Consider the following 23,325-nt stretch of genomic DNA (forward strand, 5'->3'; position numbering starts at 1 on the left):
ATTATTTCTGGAAATGTGTACTATGTGAATTACACAATTAAAATGAAAACATATTGATTTTTGCACATTTCAGTGTTTCTTTAAAAGATATTTATATATGCTGTTAGCTTTTTGGTTAGCTACAGATTTTATTTTTCCAGTGTGAATAAATCTTTGACGTCACTACACCTCAACAACACAGGTCAATGGATGAGGACTGACACTGTCTGATTTCAAAGGACATAAACAGTTCAGTGGAGAGGGCATGGCAGACTGCATGTCTGCTTTCAGATATCTTCTCGAAACTCTCTGGCCTACGGCCAGTAGCTCATCTACTCTAAGCATTACTGGCATCGTCAGCCCATGTGGCCTGAGTGACACGGGGTGAACATTCCTCCAGAAGTCTTGGGGTCCAGAGCGGAGGGCGCGGCTGCTTATTGCTCAACACTATATTTACAAGAACGATGAGCGGCATTTACTTTCAAAGCTGCCTCCGCTTGATTCAAGGCTCTTTCTTACTCATACCCACAGTTGACCATAGGCCGCATACTTGTTATCCATCTTCAGTCCAGACTCCCTGAAACCCACCTCCCACTACCCCCACTGCAATACCCCCATTCTTCAGCCCCCTCCCCAGCCTGCATACTGACAGCTGAAGCGACCACAGAGGCGGGTGGTCACTGCCGGCCTTCCACATCCACAGACTATTTCAGGAACCAAAAGGTTTCTGGTAACAAATAAGATAGTTAGGAACTGAGCTGCTCTAGCCTTGTGTCGAGTCACTGAATATGGGTGGACAATGTCAGCCTCTGTCTCTGCCAATACATAAACATATAAGGATCAGATTTGTCTCAGCCCAAGGATGTGTTGATTATTGTTTTTACTTTTTCTTAACATTCACGGCTTTACTTCTGTGAGCACTAGTAGTGATGCATTCATGTTGTGGTTGGAGAATCTGAACATAGACAGGATTAACTGCTTATTTTATCACATCCCTTCTCTAACAATTGAGCCTGGTAGGTCATCCAAATATACAAGCAAAGTGTGACACGTGTTCAGTGATGGTTAAAGGTTTACAGTCTTTGGCTATGCTATGCTATGCTACAGTTTATTTTAAAACAATATATGCAGTCTTGCTTACTGGATGTAGAAATATGTCAATGACACAGTGATGAGTGATGTAAAAATACAGAGATCCTGTTAAAGGAGTAGTTAGACAATTGGTGAAACAATAAATACATTACCCGTTCTAGAAAGGGTTAAATGAAGAAGATTGAAGCTACTGTGGTTCGCTCACCTTAGCTTAGCTTAGCAAAAAGACTGAGTTAGAGGCAGACAGCTAGCATGGCTCTAGTTGGGGGTAAAAACAAAACAACACAAACTGAGTTAACACAAATAATTACCATTTCACTAAAGCTAAATGGTTAGTTTAGCTTGATAGAGCCCCTGCTAAGATAAACTACTGAAGCGTAAAACTTGAATAAAATATGGCGTGTTAATAATTGTGTAATTAATTAAATAATATCAAAAATTAAAATCATACATACTTTTTATGAAAAGATTTATGTGAAATTAATTCATTAGACATTAACAAACAAAATAAGTGTGCTACATGAGGCAATCTTCTGTCATTTTCTTATCATAATTTCACTAATATGGTCAACTCTGCCTGGAGGTATCAAAATACTAAAATAATAGTATAGTGTGATTTGAACTAATTTATTAAGGGTGCTGATTACTGCACACAGATGGTGAAACATAAGAAGAAGATTGAATGTCTGTTGAATATCCAGCTTAAAATCAGCTTTACTGTGATCTGTAGCTTTATACAGGACTTTATGGAGAGACAGATTTAAATCTTTAACATTCCACTGTTTTACATCATAATATCAAGCCATTGTGCCTTTTACTAAATCTGTTCATAAATGAGGTTTCACTTTCAGTGGCACTGCTGCTCTACCTCAGGTAGAGTAAGCAACAGTCTGTGGTGTAAATTTTGCAGTTAAAATCAACAGTCATCACAGAGTTGGAGCCTGAATAATTCACATGCCAGACAAATGTGAAGTGCAGAGAGGGGTACATCAGACACAATAGGTCCTAGACTTGCCAGACTCCTAATTATTGTCAGACTGGAACGATGATTATATATTCTGCACTATTTTGGTAGATTAAAGCAAGCATGCCATTGTTTGGTGTAATGAGAGACAACTGGATGCCCGCAAGCTACAACCATGTGGCCTATCAAACAAATAAAGGGTGCCATAGAGAAAAACAAAACAAGGATATAAAACTGTAGCGTCTCTGATCACAGCGTAAAAGACAATGTCAGCTAATGTGGAGTAAACTGAGATACTTGCAGCTACAAAACCAAATTTTCCAATGTGTTAGATTTATTCTTTGAACGGTTATCACAGTTCTCTGTTCAGAAACAAGTCGAGCTCTGACAGGTTTTACTACGAAGCCCCTCCTGAGAGACGGACTACATTAGCTTCGGCCCTCCTGCTATCAGGTTACCGTTGTCCCGTGCCAGTGGCAGAGGGACAGCTGCCTAAATGGGACAATGTCACACAAGGACACGTGAAGCTAATCTGCAATATGATCCATAATTTCGGAGCTCATGCTTACGTCTCACACCTCTTCTACAGGAGCGACAGAGACTGGAGACCATCCTGAGTCTGTGTGCAGACTATAATCCTGAGGACGGAGCTGCTGAGCTGGTGAGGAGTGGGTTGCTGGGAGCTGCTAGAGGAACCTGCTCGGACACAGGAGGGGGGATGTCTCTACAGGGGATAGATAGAGTCCAGAAGCTGAGAGAGAATGAAGAGGAAATTCAGAGAGAGGAGTCGAGCAGCACAGAGAGCACACATCAAGAGGTAAAAACACGTTCTTATTTCATGCAAGCATGAAGAGAAAGGTGTGTTAGATTTACATTTAGATATAAATCTACTCTTAGTGTGAAGAGCTGCTAGCTGGGCAGGAGCAGGCCTACCTGGAGGAGGAGAGGAACAGGATCTTGGCCAGGGTTGATGACTTGAAGCACAGAGTCAGTGAACTGGAGCAGCAGCTACAAGAGACCAAACAGGAGGTCAGCACAAACAAACACACACCAGCAGCAGCTCATGAATGTTGTTGTGGCATTTTAGCTTGCACGCTCACCCTCATACTGAGAGGAGTGGTGGCTCTTTCACTTTCAAGCATTTATTTAGCTTGACGGTAGCTGTGTGGTTTGTGTATTTGTCTGTAGGTGGAGATGGAGCAGGCCCTGCTGCAGGCGGAGAGGAGGGCCGAGCAGGAGCAGGTGGAGGCTGAAGGTGAAGTCATCTCTCAGCTGCAGCTCAAACTCAGCCAGCTGGATAAGGCCACCCAGAAAGAGAAAGACAAGGTGGGCAGCCAGGACAAAGCAATGCGATACAATAAATACAGTTTGCCAACAGCTTTTGGTCTATTGCACGTAAATGACATGTTCCTAAACATCTGTGTTTGAACACACAAATCTCACTCCTTCCCGAATGTGCAAACAGTCTGGATACTCTATAGATCATTTTCTCAGATCTCTACTGACTTGCACTGCTTATTTATTCACCCACTGTTCTAAAACACAAAGAGCAATCTGTCTTCTGTGTGCAACAGTTCAAAAACTGCAAAATCTCGCAATTACTAAAACTTGCTTTGGACATGCCTAAGCCTTTTTATCTGTCCCACATTTTAACACTACCAAACGTGGAGCATTGCAACCCCTAACACCTCTACCAGCTTAACTGATTGCTTCCTTAACCGCCTTACAGCTTGACTGCATGGATTTGAGTTGTCCATGAATTTTTTTCTTTTTTTTATTTTGTTTCTCCCTGGCGTGGTGTGTGCGTGTGTGTCTGAATGCGTACACAACTGTGTGTACGTATGTGTGTTTCTGTGTGTTTTTAGGGGAGGGCTAATGTGTCGGCTGAGCGGAAGGTCCTGGAAAAGCAGAGGAATGAGTACAATGAGCTGAAGAGGCAGTTTGATAAGTGCCCCTTGTCTCTAAGGGAACAGTTACAGGAGCAGCTCAGCAGGGTCAGTGTTCTCACGCAGCCCACTGGCTGGCAACAGTGAGTTACATTATACTGAATATACTGCAGTGCTGTATGATCTGCACCGGAACAGCCGCAGACATGACACTGAGTCTGTTTTAGAGCACTCAGGACTACTCATAAATCTGCATCCTGTGCATTTCCTCATTTTCTGCTTCATTACATAAACATATAAGCTTTATTGTGTCAGTCCCATTTATAAGTGTAACTACAGAGCAGGAAATGCACTTGCTACTCCAGCAGCAGCTTTATTGCTGCTTAATCTGCTGTTCCCTCATCCTGGATGCTTGACATTGTCAGTTGCAATTAGTAATAATTAATAATTTTGTTATTAACAGCTTTGCTCTAAAAAATTGCATGCCTCTTACCATGAATGATTCAAATCACCCACACACACTTAATGATTTTAGCTAAAGCACTGCCAGATTTGATGGTTTTAAATCTTAAGTACGTCATCATACACTTTGAAAGATGGTATTTCTTACTGTCAATAAATCCTATGAAAAGATAAAAAAAAAAAAAAAACAGCACTATGTCCATACCTCAGCAATCTGGCCCTCCTGCCCTTGTATGTGGCAATAGGAATCATCACTTACAAGAAAATAAATATTTAAATACAGGTAACAGTTACATTTTTGAAAAAGGCAAAGAAATTTCCTTTAAAAAAGCTGCACATTGTAGTTTTTTTTTTTTTTTTAAAGCAAATGTTACTCAAATTGGAATAAACACTTTTTCAACTGTGGAATGACTAGTGAGAACTAACGGCAACCAGACAGTGCATGTTGGATTGACTCAAAATTAAAAATAGTTCCTGTGTTTTACGGGAATAACATACATCAAGCAACACAGACAATACAATTGTTTTAGTTTTTTTCCATCAGATTTTCAATTAGAACATTATATAATATAACCAGCTGTATCCTTTAATATCCATATTCCACTGGTTTCCAACAGTGTGCATAACCTGCATGTACATGTGTATGTGGACAGAAAGCTGAGGCTCTGGAGTCTGGGACCAAGCAGTTTGAGGAGCTAGAGTTCTGTCAGCTGGAGGAGGAGAGCAGTCTGGAGGAGAAGAAGGAAGCTCAGAGCTCACAGCTCCTCCAAGAGCGAGCCGAGTATCACTGCAGCGTGGCCAAGAGGAAGGTGAGGATACGAGTGGAGCAATCTGATCAGCAGCATCAGATTAAATGTCGTTGTGACGTCAAGAAAGTGAACATGTTGACTCGCAGGAGAAGATGGCCACACTGGAAGCTCAGGTGAAGCAGCTGGGATTACAGGCATCTCAAGACTGTGAGAGGATGGTGAGGGACAGGACAGTGACGCTGCAGCTGCTACACAAGGTTAGGATCCCAAATTATGGGCCTCGTCTTTACTTAAGCCGTGATGCAAGAAATGCTAGTAGCTATAACTGGTTGAGAACCACTAGTATGTGCATGTTGCCCTTTAGGAGCAAGACAGGTTGTGTGCCCTGGAGAAGAAGTACCATATCCTGACAGGAGGGCGGAGCTTTCCAAAGACCAGCAGCGGCATGAAAGAGGTGAGCAGGTACATGTGAGATATCACAACGGCCCGTGGTGTCTGAGCTGGAGGAAAATTACTGCAAAGGTGGATTTTGTTTTACTTAGGTGAACTTTTTAAACAGGAATTGCTTCACATCAGCGAACCTGACCTTGTTTATGTGGATGGTCCTCCTCATAGCCCCCGTCCCTCCTCTGACTCCTTCTCCTCCTCCTCTCACATCCCCTCCCCTGAACTCTATCCTGTCAGGCCACAAGAGGTAAATCTCAACAAAATCCTCTTAGTAACAGCAAATCCTGTGCTTCTAGAATAAAAAATGGGCATGATGGTGTGTCAGCATATACTGATAAACGGCAAGCTTGCAATGTGGTCAAATTTCTGCCTTTCTGTTATTGTTTGAGGCTTGTTCAAGATGATTAAACTGTAAAGTCACAGCCATCAATACTAATTTCAAAGAATTGAGTTGTGATATCCTCATGTTGGAGTACTGCTGTCATCAGCCTTCCTATCCCTGTGTTGTGGCTGTCAACGCAGGAGTACCTCAGGCTGTCTGATGTCTATAGGATGTATGGGAATGCTTCTATGCAGCCTCACTCTTCCTCCCCCGCTGCTCTCCACTGCCTCTCCCTCACTGTATCTCCAGGTCTGCCATGTGAGGTAGACACCCTTCCTGCTTTTTTCCAAACTCTGTTTCTCTGATTTGTCGATGTACTAAACTGCTGAACCCACCATAGCACATTAACAGTATCTTTAAATGTCTCATAGATGCCACTTTCTGCTCTCTCCCTGTGATGTTAATGTGTATCTATATTGTCTGTGTGAAGGACTACATCACAGTCAGCCAGTTAAGCCAGATCTTTGGGATGCAGAGAGTGGATTCCTCCTCTTCCACCTCTCTTCCATCATTCCAACTTGCCTCCTCTGAATCAGCCTTCTCGTACCACTCGACTGCATGCGGTCCTTCCTCCTTTCTCTCTGCACAGGTTTGTGCTTCCCAGCTATGCATATGTTTTGGTAAATGTCAACTGGCTCCATTCAATCTTCCCACGACTGCAGGCATCCCCTGAATTTCTGTGATGTTCTTTGCCTGATATTATCACAATGACTGGTCCATGTTTATCTTTCCCACCTGCCTGATGCTTCTGTTACCCCTCACTGCTCCCTTTTCTCTTTGGCTGGATGCTTTTCATCACCTCAGAGTCAGACTGAGCTGAGCAGGAATGCATTGCCTCCTATTAATCTCGAGCGCTGGTACCAGGACATCATGGCTGCTGGAGAGCCTCAGCCATGTCCTCCACCGCTGCCTGCAAAGTCTTTGTCCACACGCAGACATGGGCAGGTAAATTCACTAATGCTCTCCTGGTAGCTAGCTTTTAGTGTCTGGCTAAAGGGCACTAACAGTGATGAAGAGGTAATTTAAACACATCCTCCCCCTCAGGTGATCTTCTGTTAGTCCCTCAGCTGTCCGTATTTTTAGAATGAGGAGGCCCTCTAGTGGGCAAAAAAGTGTTGGGAGAAGTCTGTGGAAATCCATGCTTTTAAGGATGTTAAGACTGAACAAAAAACAGAAATGCTTTAGATTACAGCCTGCAACATACAATGTAACTAACCCAGATTAAGTGTGAGATTAGTGTACTAGTAAAGGCGAAAAAACAAAACAAAACAAAAAAATAGTATCTATAGGGGGAAGAAGAAGAGGAACAGTCATCTTTTACTAGTACTGATGAACAGTAAGTTTGTTTTCAGCTTGGTGTATTGTGAAAACCCCATCAAACAAAATTACAAGAGAGATTACTCACACTTGAATAATTTCTAAATTCTCATCATGTGTTACATAGATGGAATATTATTGCCAGTTAGGAGAATATTGAGTTACATGAGCATGAGCATTGTAATAGGTCATAAATGAGCATCCACCATAGAGTTTGCTGGTCAAGTGAACAACAGCTGAGTTTGTTTTCTGAGTAAAGTACAAATGCACATGTTCCCTGTAGTTATTTAATGAACAAACCTAGAAAAAGAACTATAAAACATATCGTTTGCTCATCCTCTTTGTTTTTTTATTTGTGTTCTCTTTAGCGTTCCTGGTATATTCCCTAACCTTTACATCTTTGATTCATTATACAAGTATATATTGGTATCTACTTCTTTAGTGATCTGTCAGTACAGAAGCTATATGGATTGTTTATACTGCAGGCTGTAATCTGAAGTGTCACCAAGACAACAGTCTATCCATACACTCAACCAGAATGTTCACTGCTAATACCAAACTAAAAAGTACATGTATTCATGTACAGAAAATGTTAAAAATCCACCATGAAGGCTCTAATCTCATTCCTGTGCAGGTCATGATGTAAAAATGAAAATCAAACCTCATTTTAAAGGGTGATAAAATAACGTGTCTTTCCTCTCTCAGCTGTTGAAGTCTAAATCAGATGGTGAGGTTGGTCAGGGATCATCAAGCATCAGTGCTGCAGCCCTGTCACACTCCAGCGCTGTTTCCCTGGAGAAAAACGCATCCATCAAGGTCAGTTTCACACAACAAAACAAAAATCAAATCTGTAAAGCGGCTCACTGCATGATGCTTTTCATGTGTTTCTCAGGGTTTACAGTTACTGCTGAGAGAGATGTCAAATCCATTAGACATGGAATCCAGGAGGCAGGCAGCTCTGCAGAGCAAAGGTACTCGAGTCCCTCGGTCCCTTCACATCTATGCACCACACTGTAGGCCTTAAACTGGTATGACCACATAACTTTAAACAGATAAATCTCTACAGCTGTCATCACTTGTTCTGGAACATGCAGAAAGATGATATCCTCTTGCTCTTTGAAGTTTGTGTACTGGATGAGATTTTCTTCAACTCGTAGCAGTGACTTGGCAGCCTCAGTAGAGGGCGATGTGAGTCTGTGACAGCTGACTCTGTGCCTCTCTCTGCTCACAGATCCGTCTCCCACAGTCCACCACTCTATCTTGCATCATCAGTCGCCCCCAAGTGGCACCCAGGCGTATGACACCCTGAGCCTGGAGAGCTCAGACAGCCTGGAGACCAGCGTCTCCACCGGCAACTCCGCCTGTACCCCAGAAAGGTGAGAGACTAGGAAATGAGCAGTTGGCTCTGTTTCCATGGGAACACTCAAGTCTGCCCCGTCTCTTAGGAGAAGGGTCACCGCGCTTTGTTCCCGCGACATGTTTTGTTACATGCCTGCTCACGTGACTGTTAGGTACACTGGCTGTTGCCATGCCAACCTATTGAAGTTATTTGGTGAAGTTAAGTTTTCTGGTGTTAATGAAGAGCCCCGTGTCTTGCTCTCCTGCTGCTTCCAGTGTTTGGTTTCCATGCATGTCTGTTTACGTGTTTTCATCCAAAACCTTGTCACAGCCGTGTCATCAGATGCTGCCTCCCTCTGTGTGTTGTAGTGCCTGCGGGCTGGAGGCCCAGAGGATAGAGGAGATGGAAAAGATGTTGAAGGAAGCGCAGCAGGAGAAAGCCAGACTGATAGAGAACCGAGTGAGTTCCAGCTTTACTGCTGCATGACTGGACATCCATGTCACATCGCTTCCTGAACTTTTTCGCCTTCAAGTTCACAGAGCTGCAACAATGATGCAATTAAATAATTCATCAGTCCACTTGATTATAATTAGGATAATGGATTGTTTTTTGTCTTTATCCAAGCAAAAAGGACAAAAAATTCACAATTACAGCTTTAGGTTTTGCTAGATTTCTGCGGCATATATGAAAGTAAACTAAATATCTTTGGTGTGTGGACTATTGTTTAAATAAAAGAAGCAATCTCAATACTTCTTCTTGGGCTGTGGAAAATAATATCAGACATTACTTCAAACATTCTGTGAATGAAATGAAAAACGGTTTAAAAAATGCAACTGATGAAAGTGAAACAACCTTTAGTTACATCTCCAGTTCCAGCTGCTACATGTAAAGATTTTATTTCAATTCTAGCATAGCAAAGCAACATGTTTTGTGTATTTATGCTGTTTTCAGTACTAAGCATGGAATATATCTACACTATTAAGGTAATATTCAGATTTGTGGCAAATATTAAAGCCTCACTCTGTAGCCAAAGACACCCACAAAAATAGTAGGTTGCAGGAGTCAGGGCAGTGTTGTGTAAATGAATGATATGGTCACTGCAAGTCAAATTCAAAGTGATGTTTCATGCAAAATTATTTCACTGTTGCACATTTCATCACAAAAACTTTTCTCACATAATAAAAACTATCTAATAACAAATTAAGCTACTTCTTTATGTCTATTTCTATTTTATATGAAATCACTGATTTCAGTCAGGATATGATGGAATAAGCCTCAAATATTCCACTTCCACTGAGAGTCTTCAAATCTCTAACTTTGAGTTATTTCAAACCCTATGTTTCTCCTGTTCAATGGATAAAAACTGTGTAAGCGATCAAAGTGATCAGTGAGCTCAAGATGTGGTGAAATGAAGTTGTAATTATTTTGTTTACCTTTGTATTATTTCTTCATGTTGAAACAAAGCAGAGGAGTATGTAAGTATCTGAAAGCTGCAAAGGATCATTTTACATCAGCAAAGCTTCCCCTTCCACACACAGACTTAAGGGATATATTTTACAAAACCCTGGATTGGGACTTGAATTCTCATGTGCATCTTCTGACAGTCATTTGCTTTGTATTGCAATATTTGCCTACCATTAACATGTTCTCCCCGTCTCCCTTTTTCCCCATTATTGTTTCTTCTCTCCTCCTCCATCTGTTCCTCTTTCTCCTGTCCCGACGCTCCCAGGAGAGGGAGGTGCAGGCTCGGCGGCAGATGTTGGAGGAGGAGCGGAGGAGGCGAGAGGAGGCCGAGAGGAGGCTTCAGGACGAGACGGCCCACAGGCAGAGGCTGGTGGAGGAGGAGGTGAAGATGAGAGAGAAACACTTCTCCCAGGTCAGTGGAACAGCAGGAGGAGATGAGCGGTGGGGAGGGGAGAGGGGAGGGGAGGGGAGGGAGACTTGGGGGAGAGGATGAGAGACGAGACTCTAAAGAGAGGCTGGGTGTAGGGGAAGATCAAAGATTATCAAGGAGGGGAGAGACTGGAGGGGAGGGTGAAGAGAGTGAGGGGAAGAAAAGAGGGAAAATTAGTGAGGGAGGTGGGTACAAAGCATATAATATACACATAATTCAACTTTTAATTCTGGCTGATTGTTTTCCCAAGCCTCCGTCATAGAAAACAAATAGTATGCTCAGTAAGAAACACACCAAGGTCAGCCTATTGTTTGGTGTAAGGCTTTGTTCCAGGGTCAGACGTAAAGCTGCTGTAATCAATACATTTAAATGAACAACACAAGAAATGACTGTGTAAGATGAAATAGGTTGCTTGTAGTGTCAAATCCACTGACAATTATCGCCCAGCTTCACAGTTCTCCTCAGCTCAGTGGAGTATTTAGTGTCTTTCAGCTTTCACAGCCGATAATTTACCAGTTTTACTTCACTGATCTCATCAGCATTGGATTCAGATGCAAAAAAAAAAAAAAAAAAAGACAGCTGTTTTGGAAACCGTACGCTACCTGCCCAGCACCAGACAGTAAACAGACAACATTAGCAACTAGCTGCTGAACATAGTAAAACATTTAGTAGCTATGTAGTCTGATATTCCTCTCAGGAGTTGGCAGAGACGGCAAAAGAGTCAAAAGTAGCGTTAATGGTGGACTCTAATAGTGGATCTACTAAATGGATAAATGATTGCTCTATCTGCTGGCAACTATATGCTCACAAATTTAAGTCAATTTAATTTATATAAATCAGTATCACAAAACGGAAATTTGCATTCAACTGTGTTAATTCACTTAAGTAAAATCTAACCTAAAAAAGCATTTCCATGGGAAAAAATCTAAGAATTTAAACACAAAAAAACAGAACTCAAATTTTTCAGACTTGACTCATTCAAGGTTTCAATCCCTCCATTCAACTTGTTGGGAAGCAGATGTCTGAACTCAGGATCAATAAAGAGGAGACAGAAACACTTCGCTTGCACAGCCTCACACTTAATATTTAATTGATAAGCCTATTCAGGGAAAGGACACTGTGTAAAGAACACAATTAACAGCTTTGAAAGAAAACGTTCATTACTATGGAAATTTAATGGCCTGTAAATTGCTCATGAAGGCCTGCAGCTTGATTTAGACCCGACAATAAAAAGGACTTACAACCTTTCTGCTGATCATTCCCATATCTCATGCATTTTAGTAAGCGGCATTATTAAAGCAGTATAATACGTTTTCCTCACAGGCCCGTCCCATGACTCGCTATCTGCCCAACCGTAAGGAGGAGTTTGACCTGCGAGCCCACGTGGAGTCGTCCGGCCACAACATCGACACCTGCCCCTTCGTCATCCTCACAGAGAAAATGTGCAAAGGCCACCTGGTGAAGATGGGCGGGAAAATCAAGTCGTGGAAGAAACGCTGGTTCGTTTTTGACCGTCTCAAGAGGAACTTCTGTTATTACGTTGGTAAGGATCAATTATGCTTTTTCAATGAAACAAGGGTGTATTTATTTAATTAATGTTGCTCATGGCTAACTGGCTAGTTGAGCCTTATTTATTCAAGTCTTTTGCAAGAGAGACCTAAGAATAAATCTATTTAAGATGAAACAAATTAAAATGATTGAAAACATTCACAGTAAAGATGAAAAATCCCTCAGAGCGTGTTTAAGTTCAAGCTGTGCAGCATTTCATTCCAATACATTAAGTGGAAAGCACTGACAATCAGTTCTTCCCTGTTCATAGTTGCTACAGTGAATCTGAAGCCGTGTTTATTAGATTCAAACTCAGCTATCCAATTAAGATGATGATTCAACTGATATGTCACTGTAGAAATTTAACAGCTAAAATAAAACATTTGCCAATAGTTACAAAAATGTGTGTGGAGTTGCGTGAAACTCAATTTCACACAAGCAGTGAACACAGGAAATCTTAAGGTGCTCAAGATGAAAAACTGAGCATAGAACAGACACCATTCAGGTGCTGTTAAACAGAAGATAACGAGGAATTTGCATTGCTAAAAAAAACAACAATAGAAAAAGATTATATTTAGTCATAAATATGCAGACTGGTTTTAACTTCACAGGGTCATAATTTAAGCAGAAATGAAAACAGACTGACTACACCTGATACTCAAAATAGACAAAGAAATACACTAGAAATAGACAACATGGCACCACACAGGAAATTAACTGACAATGACTGAAAACGCAGTGAAAACAATGGTATCAAAGTACTGAAAACGACCATAAATATTTTATTCCTCAGAATGAGACCCATCACTACATGAGAAAGGTTTCATTCAGGCCTGGATGTGCAAAGCTTTTCCTCTATAGCAATTGTTTGTACAGTCACACTGTCTGACGGACAGTTCAAACACATCGTATTCCTCCTGCCCTCTAAAGGCTACATTATGATGTTCAACCAAGTGCCGTGCCACTGGAAAATCAACATTTCTAGTTCTGAAAGTATATTTTTCTCACTCATGCTGTCTTTAAGTTGTCTTGAGGTGCGTTCAATATAGAAGATGGACAAATGAGGTGATTCTCTGCACACAGTATGTGATGTTAAAATCAACAAATAAGTCTTTACAACTACATGATCGTGGGTCTTTTTTTTTTACTTTTATCTTTTAGGTGACAGATAACAGTGAAGTAGCTTTCTCATATATTATGAGAGTGCCTCAAAGATGTTTAAAAAGTTTGGAAAAGAGATTTGTTGTGCATTATTACTATAATCCATCAGTACATGGAGTATGTACCAGACCTTACGTTGGGATTTCTGGACCTGTTGACTGTCTGTGTGGACTTGTCTTTGTTTAGAACTGCAGACAACATTTAGCTCATAGGATCTGCCTTGTGTCACATGCTGAGACTCTATTTCAGTCCAATTTAGAATCTGCAAATGTGCAAACAGCACTTAAAGAGCAACTTCAGTGAAAAACTTGCCTCCATTTGTCCTCCCTCCTCCCCTCCACGTGCCTTAGAGGCCTAAAAGTTACAGCTTCACTTAGTACTACTTCGTACTCTCTGCACCAACAAGACTTTATAGTGTGACAGACTAAAATAATTACTTTTTATGAACTCTATAAAGGATCCTATTGTATTCTGCTTGTCCAGTTTAAACCTTTGTCCTGGTTTACAGAAAGACTTTTAGCTTAAAGTGATCAAACCAATGAAGTTTCTGTAGAAAGGCTTCTCACTGCACATCAGGCCCAGACCTGATTTATTCAGTTCAACCGATAGCAGTTCTGATGCTCCTCTGGGGAATGTACATTTTGCTCTCTTGCTGTTTTTCACAAAAATACACAACTTCTGTCCCAGCCAGTATTTTTTCACCTCAAAGCAAATTATAATTAAAGTGACCCTAAGTGGAATTTTCCTCCTTGTTCTTGTGAAACGAATGTCAGTTTGTACTTCACATCCATCAGACTGTCCCTTGAATTTGAAATGAGAACAGTTCACAGGCGTGTTTTGAGACGTTATTTTACAATCAAGTTCAAAATAGAACCCGAGTATATTTTCATTACTGACGCCCCTGTTCTCTTTGCTCCTCTCTCTCCACTCACTTGCCTAGCCTTTTCACCCCCTCACTCCTGACGAAGATGATGGTGATGACGGTGATGAAATAAGATGCAATACTTTCTCTAGATGTGTTTTTCTTGGGGAGGAGGCTAGCTCCTGGCTTGTTCGTGACTAATAAAACGAAACTCACATTTCAAAAACATTTATCTCATTACTAAGCAGATTTGACTTATGGAAAAAGGGAGAGCAGGAAAAAGTGTCGGACGTATTTCAAAAGACTGCTTTTAATTGTTGGCGGATGTTTATTTCTTGGCTGGGCGCTTCAGTGTGCATTGAAGGGACTAAAAGAAAAGACCACTGTTTATTTGAACAAGACCGGAATCCAGAACATCTTTAAGCAAGAAGTCTGAGAGATTCTCCTTCTCACTTAAATGCCTTTAGTTTAGCCTCAAACTATAAAAGCATTTCAGCTCAGTGACTGCATCTGATGAGTTTCATCCATAGGTTTCACTGAAACACAACTACCAAACTCTTCACTATGAAGTATTTTAAAGATGTCCTGTGGATAGAGAACAACTATCTGAAGCACTGGACAAAAGGTCTGACCTGCTTGAAGGGAAATGTTGAACTGAAAGATCAAATGTGATATTCAAAAGAGGCATTTCTTTTTAAGACTTACAAAAATTCTCAACCTCGCCGGCAGGAAAAAGGCTACAAAAAAAAAAACCTTCAGAGGCAAATCCAGAAAGTACGACTGAAGAAAACAAGTCAAATTAATAGGATGGTAAAGACTTGAGGCATAGCTTGAAATAGACTTGCACTTTTAATTAACTTTTACTCTGATTCACTGCTGCTCATACCTATTCATGGATTATGCGCTGCTGGGAAAAAAAAAAGAGTTCACACCTTTTTCCTGTTTTGTGTCTGGCTTCTCCATCTAGATTTAAGTCATTGTTCCTCTGTTTCAGCTCCTCTACAAGGTTAAGAAAAAGAACCACAACAAGATACATAATAATCTACAAAAGAATCAAATTAAGCTACAACAAACAATCCTCATTAATTTAAATATATCAACTATTCAATTGTGAACGACTCTGATCCTGGGGCAATTTTGGGCTCATCGAATTTGTATCTAGTTAAGTCACTGTTAATGTAAAAGGCAGAAAAAATGTTGCAGTGCTTGATCTTAAAATTTAAAAAGAGTGATGGAGAATCAAACATTGCTATAAGATATAAACTTTACATAATCAATAGACCCATTCAGAGTGAAATCTTTTTCTTTTCAAGATCTGAAAACATGATGTTTTCAAAATAAGACAAGCACACAATCACCACACAGACACGATACAACTAAGGACAGATAACCACAAGAATTAACAAAAAACAGCGATAATCTTTTTAAAAAGCTAAGTTGATTGTTGATAATAATGAAACAAGTCACATTTTGCAAAGTTACATTTGTGGAGATTCTTCACAAGTCAGTCTCAGCCTGAATAGGTTACGATTTCATTCAAACTTTCCTTATTTTAATTTGCGCTAGGACAGCTGGGACATCTTTGTTTCAGCACCTGGTTCTTTTTCTGAAACATTTTTTTATTCCCCCTTTAAGCATTTAAAGAAATGTCCACCTTATTTTGTTGCTTTGGAGATCTTTGTTGGCTCTGATTTCAGTTTAAAATGATTGTTAAAAAGGAAGTATGTTGTGAAACCTGAGATTATAATGTAATGTGTAACCAAATATCTTTTTGTGCTCTACAGGTAAAAATAAACACACTTTCAATCCGTCCATTATTATTATGTATCCCCACATCACTGGTGGATTCTACTGTCTGGTGCTTTGGCTGGCAGAGGTCTTGCATCAGTACAAGATGTAATGAAATGTATCTTAATATATTTATTTTCTTTTTCTCCTCTCAGACAAGCATGAGACCAAGCTGAAAGGGCTCATTTACTTTCAGGCAATTGAAGAGGTTTACTATGATCACCTGCGCAGCGCCGCCAAGGTAAACACTCCTTTTTTTTCTTACTTACAGTTCTGAACTTCTGAATTTGACTGTTTTCGAATATTTTGCCTGCATGATTAGCATTTTAAAAAATCTTTAATTGACTGGGTTGCATAAAATGTGATGGGTTTAATTCAAAAATGCTGTTCATTCACATTGGAAGAATTTTACGCTGCATTTTGAAATCTCTCTGTGCTCAGAGCATAATTATAAGTGAAGGTTTTGAAGCAGCTTTTAAGGTTAGAAATGCTTGTAATAAACTGCATTTTAACAGGTATGCTGGGTGTCTTAAAATGTAGATAAAATCATTTTAGCATAAAATTGCAACTGTGAAAATATTGTCAGAGAGTTGGCTGTTTGAGTGGAATGAAATACTTAAAATTTATTTATAATAAAAAAAAAACCTGCTTCCAACGTGAGTATTTGTGTTTACATTTAAACTGGAATCCTTTTATTTAAGAGACATTTTCAGAGATGTGGAAAAGTTCAGATCATTTTTTAAAAAATAAATTATTCACCTTGACTTAAAAAAAGTGCATGTTTGTCATTTTGAAAAATCAGCCGGACCCTTTTAAAAAACTATAATTGATCTAAAGAAACACGTCTCTGAAGAGAAAAAGATGCAACAGGTGCTGCATGTAGTTTCGGTAAAAAGTCTCCCTCTCTTTCTTCCTGTGATTCCTAAGAGCCCCAACCCATCTTTGACCTTCTGTGTGAAAACTCACGACCGGCTTTACTACATGGTGGCCCCGTCCCCGGAGGCCATGAGGATCTGGATGGATGTCATAGTAACGGGTGCAGAGGGCTACACACAGTTTATGAGCTGAGGGACCACTGAGATCTGGAGGATGACGGGGACTCGGCGAGCACCCAGACACCTGCACAGCCAACCTGAGCTGCTCGCTGCCTGCCAGAGCTGCAGTCAGCGGCCTGATGGCGTGTAACGGATGGACATCTGAGGAGATGCATAATCTGGGGCTCTCCTAAAAAAGCCCGATGCCTTCGAGCAAATGAGGGCTCAGTCGGGACAGAGGTGCATTTCAAAGAATTTCTGAGTTGTATTTATCTTTCAGCTGTGAGTATGAATAGGAAAAAAAAATCAGCTTGAGCCGCCTGCCAGTGGATTTATGAAGGGAGCTCTCAACTGCATCAATCACATTCTGTCACCAAAACATACTGTTAATAACTGCAATATGACTTTGGAGATTTCAGGAGCAATACGTTGAAAATTTCTTACTTTCTATAAGGTCAAACTGTTTACACCTCTGAAGCCGATCTATGCATGCAGCGTTATCGCTCTAACCTTTTTTGATACATTTCTACTTTGTGCTTCCAGTTTTTTCTCAGATAAAAAAAATAATATTTCAAAACACTATGAAGTGAACAAAATTCACAAGCAACTATTCCTGACATATTTCTAAAGCATTATGTTATGTACTGAGTTTTATGTTATTCGGTGCCAAATACTTGTAATATTTTGTCAGATTTTTATAATACAAATAATATCATTATTCTACCAAGAGGTTTCTATTCAGGCAAATAACACAGCATTAATGTGTCTGTATTTTCCAGAAATATGCCAGACAAATTTAGCATTTTAATAAAAATCCTAAATTATAGTCCTATAATGATATTCTAAAAATACTATGTACATCTAATAAATAAAGCTATATGATGCATCAGTTGGTGTGTTTTGTGTGTTTGTTGCTGACAAATTGGCTAAACTGAATACATGCAGTTGAAACATTTCCTTAATTAGTGCTTCTCACTAGCAAGTCAATAATTACCAGCTTTCTTTAAATAATCTCATGCACTCTAATGAGTTGCAAGCTTTCACAAAGGTGCTTTAAAACACTACAAGATGCCTATTTACATAAGAACAGTCAGGTGGTTTAATGCGTTAATTGGCTTGTTAACCAGAATCATACTCAAATCAGACCTCACGTAAGTATTTCTGGGGCAGCGTAGTTAATTATATGGCTTGTCTGCATGAGGTGGGCCCCATAAAAAAAAAAAAAAAAAAAAAGAAGTGAAATTACATGCAACTTAACATGCATGATTCAATATCAAGAAATATGAAATCACATGCATGAAGTTCTCACAAACAAGCGCTGAAAGAAACTCCTCAGTAAAAATATATATGCACGCAGTGAATCCCTTCTCATGTCCTCGGTTAAAAACGTATCAGTGAAAAATGTGCAGATTAATAATAATGTACGACTGGGCTGTGTGATTAATTTACTGCAGGGATCAGAGGAATATTTAGCAGATGTGCAGGTAATCAAGGAAACACACCTTGCTACTGACAGGTACCAATTAGATCCAGCACTTGAAATTTTAATTTTTAATTTCCTGGTTTTGAAATGAAAAACATGTTACGTTTAGTGATATTTATTAAAAGGAGCATCCACCCTCCTTCAGTTCAGGGCAGGTAACGGTTCCTACTTAGAACTCAGACGCTACATGCGGCTGCACTAACACCATTTGCGTTTCTTTGACCTTGGGAGAGATCTTCACATAACGTGCCATTCAGTATCTTTGAGCCTCTGGTGTGCCCAGCTGAATAATAAACAGATCTTTAAGGGGGCAGTGTGAGCTCATTACCGTGGTGATGAGCGTGAGTGACACCCAGCCTTATTGTTGGTGAAATATTAATGAGCCCAGGGTGATCTCCCCTCACTTTCACACACACAGACTGGCCTTTTCCCCAGGCCTTTATCACACAAATAGGATAGTCGGGCTGTGAATTAGCAAAAGGTCTCACATGATTTTGTCAATATTAATGGGAGATATTAACCTTGTCTGAAAACAACCTCAAACATTCTGATGAAATGGAGACATCTCTCAGCACAGAGGGAAACTTTATATCATCACCTGTCAAAGCGCTTCACTCCCACATCCTTCACAACATTTCAGAGCATTTGGAATCTAGAACTTTTCATATCCACATGTGGGTTCAGATTAATTTAGAAGATTAAAGAGAGAATTCGCTCGCCCAACCCCGAACATGCTCCCCTTCCACACACACATGCATACAGACATCACAGATGAAAGCATCTTTCACTAAATGCATCCGATACACCCGCGAAAGTTCCACTCCTAATGTTTACGGCTTTGAACAAATCATCTTCACTTTCTTTGAAGGGGATGTAAAATGACAGTCATTCATTCATAACGGGGCACACGATATACAAATCGTTAAATTACAATGTTTTCGGATTTCATGGCAAGCACAACAATGGTATGTGAAAAACATCCAGAGGGGGAAAGCGCCAGTGTTGACCTAATGAGGGCAACAAAAACATAGATTGTGAAAACCACGACTGCACTCCACTGTGGGATGTTATTTTATTTATTTCATTGTGTATCACGCACCACATATTTGGTGATTTTTAGACAATAAAATAGTAATGATACTTAATCATTACATATAAAAGACACTGTATGAATCAGAAATTATTGATTTATTTCTACATATCTCTGTTTTGACACTTCTTTCTGTGCATTATGGGATCATTTTGGAGTATTGTGTCCTTGACCTTTGCCCTCAGTGTATTTGTTCGCTTGCAAGTTTGGTGATCTAGGAATTAGATTTATATGAATATAAAGTCACTCTGACCGAAAGCAGCACCAAAATAAAATGATGATGAATGATAATAATGTACAATAAAGTCAGGAGTTAAAAATGTCAAACAAAGTAACATTCAGAGTAGAAATAAAGGTGGATGACAGTTCAGTTAGGCTGCGATAAGGAAACGGTGTAAGTTGCATTATGATGGCTGTGAAGCATATTGCTTGAATAAATATCGGCTGTGTAAAGCTCAGAGGTGATAGACGCTGAGCCTCTTGGGTTTCAGTGTTTCTGCAGAGCGGCATCGCACAGCCTGAGTGCCGTAAATGACACTGAGGAACCATTTGGGACGTGTTTGCTTAAAGAGCTAAAAGTTTGCAGAACACCAGTGATGCACGAACAATCTGTGACATTTCACTGTCATTCTACAATCTTGATTATTCTGCTTTTCTGCACACGAGCTGTAATTTCTGCAGACTTTGTCCTACAAGACTTTTATCATAACACGCAGTTTTCCATCAAAAATATGTGTGAATATATCACTTTGCAGATATTTAAGTAAGCTTTTACAGATTACGCCAGGTCAGTGTGGGTTGAGCTTTGTCTGCCACGTACACCGTCTTCCAAGATATGAGTTAGAGGTAGTTAAGCATGATCTACTGAAACCTGTGATATCCCAAAGGAGGACAAAACAGACGCTGTAGTCCTTTACATCAAACACCTCTAATTTACTATGAAGTCCTTGAGTAAGAGTAAATAAAATATCCTGTACACTGATGGTTCCCGTCTGTCATGGCTGAATGCAATGGAAGTTAGTTTAGTTTAAACATTCATGAATACAAATTATGTTATGCTCGCCACTTTTTGGGACTTGATTACCTGTTTTCATACCAAACATGGAAACAAATGGAAGTGATCTGCAGGCTGAACACACACAGAAACATCCTCAAATCCCCTCTGAGAGGTTTCCATTCACAAGACCTAACTGAATTCCATGTTTTCTTCATATGTTCAAAGAGGGGCAAAAGTTGAGGACAATAAATTCTGAGAGAGATGATGATGAAATGATGGTGTAACCCTTACTAACGTGCCATACGTGCACTTGGCATGCAGCATCGACTTTTCTGACTTCTCGGCTCATACACAATATTCACACAATGAATCTGGGTATCAATTGATGGACAGCTTTGTCTTGTTGTGGAAAAAATAATAATAAGTATCTCAAAGACAGCTGAAGTCTGGTTTGATCCAAACTTGTTGACGTCGGCTTGTTAAGTTTGGCTGTACTGTTGTAACAAGTAGTTTTAACAGATTTCTGTAATCAAGTTTTCAACACTGAGCTCCCTCAGACTATTTAAAGGTAGAGGGAGACCTAAAGATTCCTTGCTGTGTAATTGACACACTTTCCTATTACATTTCTTCTCAAATATGACAAAGAAGTTTCCACTTAATAGTAGAGACAACAGGGAAATGCAGTCGGCTGTCATGAGGAGCACCTTGGATTTCTCTTATGGTGCGCAAACAGGAGGCTCTCAGTGGACCAATTAATACAGACAGGAGAGAGCAGTCAGCGATTTCCTGGGAGACCCGCCAACTTCACCAGCTACTACTATCTCAATCTGGTATCCATTACGACCACATTTATCGAGATTGCATCAGGCTCCCTTTCTACAAATCTCTCAAAGCTTGGCTGATATGGAAGCTACCACACGGTGGGCATTTTGCTGAATAGCTCCTCTGTAATGCAGCTGCCCCTTTAAATGTGTGAGATTAACACAGATGGACACAGAGTCCTACACGGGACATTTTAATCAAATTCTCTATAATCTACTGAGTCCTTTCAAAAACATGTTTCACTTTGTGTTGAAGCCATTCTGGATAGTGCGATTAGGAGCAATCAATTCAAATTAGATGTTTTCAGACTTTCACTCAAAATACAGACATGCCTCTCGGTAGACAATCTAATACAAGCTAGTCCCATCAGTGTCCCATCAACATGTAAATTCAGCAGAACTGGAAACAAGCCCATTTGTTTTGGCAAAATGATAATGTCACAGAGATGCAACTCAGCAAATGAGATGGAGTAATGGTTCGACAGGGAGGGGTACCGAAACAACGGTGAGGTAAAAGGAAAACAGTAGGTATAGAGAGAAAGAGAGAGAGAGAGATGCAAATCCCATGGCAACAGCAACCAGAAAACAAGTCTAAAATAGGGGGCAGTGTCCGCTATTACTATAGCAACAGGAGAACAGCACATTCGCTCAGCTTCGGGATTTGCTGAAAGGAGAAAACAAAGCTTTATTCCTCACATAATTGTCATTTCCAGTAAGTTCACTTGGTTCCACCATTCATGTCTTGCTAAATTATCGCCCCAAAATAAGGATTCTCAAAGGATAACAGTCTGCAACACAGAGTGAATTATTTATCTTCCACTGTCATTTCATCTGACAATGCCTGGTGAAGCTGAGCAGACAGCTGACACACGAGCTGACAGCTATTGAATAAACAAGTGACATTTTTCATAATGTCACTAAAGTAATTGCAAAATTATAATACAAAGAGACAGCATCCCTGGAGTGTCAGCATATATTACTATTAGAATAGCAAAGTTAATAATCTTCTAAATCACTATCATTAGGCTTCTCAACTATATAATCGTACATTTCCCCACGTTATATAAATGACTTTGGCAAAACTGTAACACAAAGCTTTAAAAACTGCTGCACTTTTCTCCACACCCGGTTTGTTTACCTGAAACATGTGCACAGTCTGCAGTGCAGAAAAAAAAGGTAACAACACAGTGATGCTTTGCCTTGCCGACCGCCGACCAATCATATTTCACTTGCAGCCGCTGCGGACCAATAGCAGAGCGGCAGTCTGGACCCGCGCAGCCAATCGCTCTGAGCGTGGACCACTGATGCAACGGAGATGCAACAGACTTGTACCAAACAACAAAGTGTGTTGTGGATCAAATAGTCCCTCTACAAAACAATACCATGCCTGGTGGTAACGTGCGGCCTCTGCGGTGCTGTGGGCTGGAGAGCCGTGTTCAGGTGAATTAAAGCTTTCAGCAGGCTGTGGACGATAAGCGGCGGTGACGCCCTGCTGTCCTGCTCAGAGACTGTGGCGCCGCCTCGTCTCTATAGCAACAGTGGGTTACCGGAAAACAATGACAAGTGTAGCCCGTTACAGTAATGTCATTACTTTTCGGATTTCAACTCAAGTCGAGACCACTTGTTATTTTTTCTGAATACCTGACAGAATTTGTAATATTACCCCTACTAGTAGTTATCGGTTTATGTATTTAACATTTTTGCTAACTTTGTAGAGCTAAACAACACATTCAGTTTACTTTGTCGACGTGTAGTGCCATTTTGTTGTTGTATTATAACACCAATGCCAGTATTTCCGCGAAATGTTACACCCAATAATGACATACTGCGTTACTTTTGAGGTGAACAACAAGTTAAAAAGTACCTCCCAGTTGTAGTAACGGAGCTCGGCGCTGAGTGTGGGCCGTGTCTCGGTGAGCGGCGGAGGGAGGGGGCGGAGGGATCTGCACCGAGCGGCACGGTTTATCCTGGTGACGCAGTTGGTTGCTAGGTGTGAAAGAGCTGGTGCTTTGTCGCAATTAAGCCGCTGC

At 40.4% G+C, this 23,325-nt stretch overlaps 1 protein-coding gene and 1 long non-coding RNA gene across 11 annotated transcripts in view; one reads left to right on the forward strand and one right to left on the reverse strand.

The window, feature by feature from the left end:
* phldb1a (pleckstrin homology-like domain, family B, member 1a) overlaps positions 1–17,793 on the forward strand; it is a 30,361-nt gene extending 12,568 nt beyond the window's left edge. For 4 of the 10 annotated variants that reach the window (XM_035952803.2, XM_035952804.2, XM_035952802.2 and 1 more), the window contains 19 exons: positions 2,625–2,852; positions 2,933–3,064; positions 3,224–3,361; positions 3,901–4,029; positions 5,037–5,192; positions 5,279–5,389; positions 5,497–5,586; positions 5,692–5,826; positions 6,102–6,224; positions 6,392–6,550; positions 6,766–6,906; positions 7,984–8,094; positions 8,171–8,249; positions 8,510–8,654; positions 8,986–9,076; positions 10,347–10,493; positions 11,835–12,054; positions 16,026–16,111; positions 16,798–17,793. In XM_035952803.2, coding sequence (XP_035808696.2) covers positions 2,625–2,852; positions 2,933–3,064; positions 3,224–3,361; positions 3,901–4,029; positions 5,037–5,192; positions 5,279–5,389; positions 5,497–5,586; positions 5,692–5,826; positions 6,102–6,224; positions 6,392–6,550; positions 6,766–6,906; positions 7,984–8,094; positions 8,171–8,249; positions 8,510–8,654; positions 8,986–9,076; positions 10,347–10,493; positions 11,835–12,054; positions 16,026–16,111; positions 16,798–16,938 — 2,562 coding nt within the window. In that variant the 3' untranslated portion in view covers positions 16,939–17,793. The remainder of the gene's footprint in view (positions 1–2,624; positions 2,853–2,932; positions 3,065–3,223; positions 3,362–3,900; positions 4,030–5,036; positions 5,193–5,278; positions 5,390–5,496; positions 5,587–5,691; positions 5,827–6,101; positions 6,225–6,391; positions 6,551–6,765; positions 6,907–7,983; positions 8,095–8,170; positions 8,250–8,509; positions 8,655–8,985; positions 9,077–10,346; positions 10,494–11,834; positions 12,055–16,025; positions 16,112–16,797) is intronic. The other 6 variants (XM_023280209.3, XM_035952805.2, XM_023280212.3 and 3 more) reach the window with 6 other exon arrangements.
* LOC111575225 (uncharacterized) lies at positions 1,768–23,312 on the reverse strand. The gene is made up of 6 exons (XR_004848191.2): positions 23,160–23,312; positions 10,253–10,639; positions 7,940–8,070; positions 3,136–3,328; positions 2,969–3,043; positions 1,768–2,786 (listed from the first exon to the last, which is right to left on the reverse strand). It is a non-coding gene; the product is annotated as an uncharacterized LOC111575225 (long non-coding RNA).
* Between the last annotated feature and the right edge of the window lie 13 nt (positions 23,313–23,325).

This window comes from Amphiprion ocellaris, chromosome 14 (assembly GCF_022539595.1).
Source record: "Amphiprion ocellaris isolate individual 3 ecotype Okinawa chromosome 14, ASM2253959v1, whole genome shotgun sequence".
Lineage (NCBI taxonomy): Eukaryota > Metazoa > Chordata > Actinopteri > Pomacentridae > Amphiprion > Amphiprion ocellaris.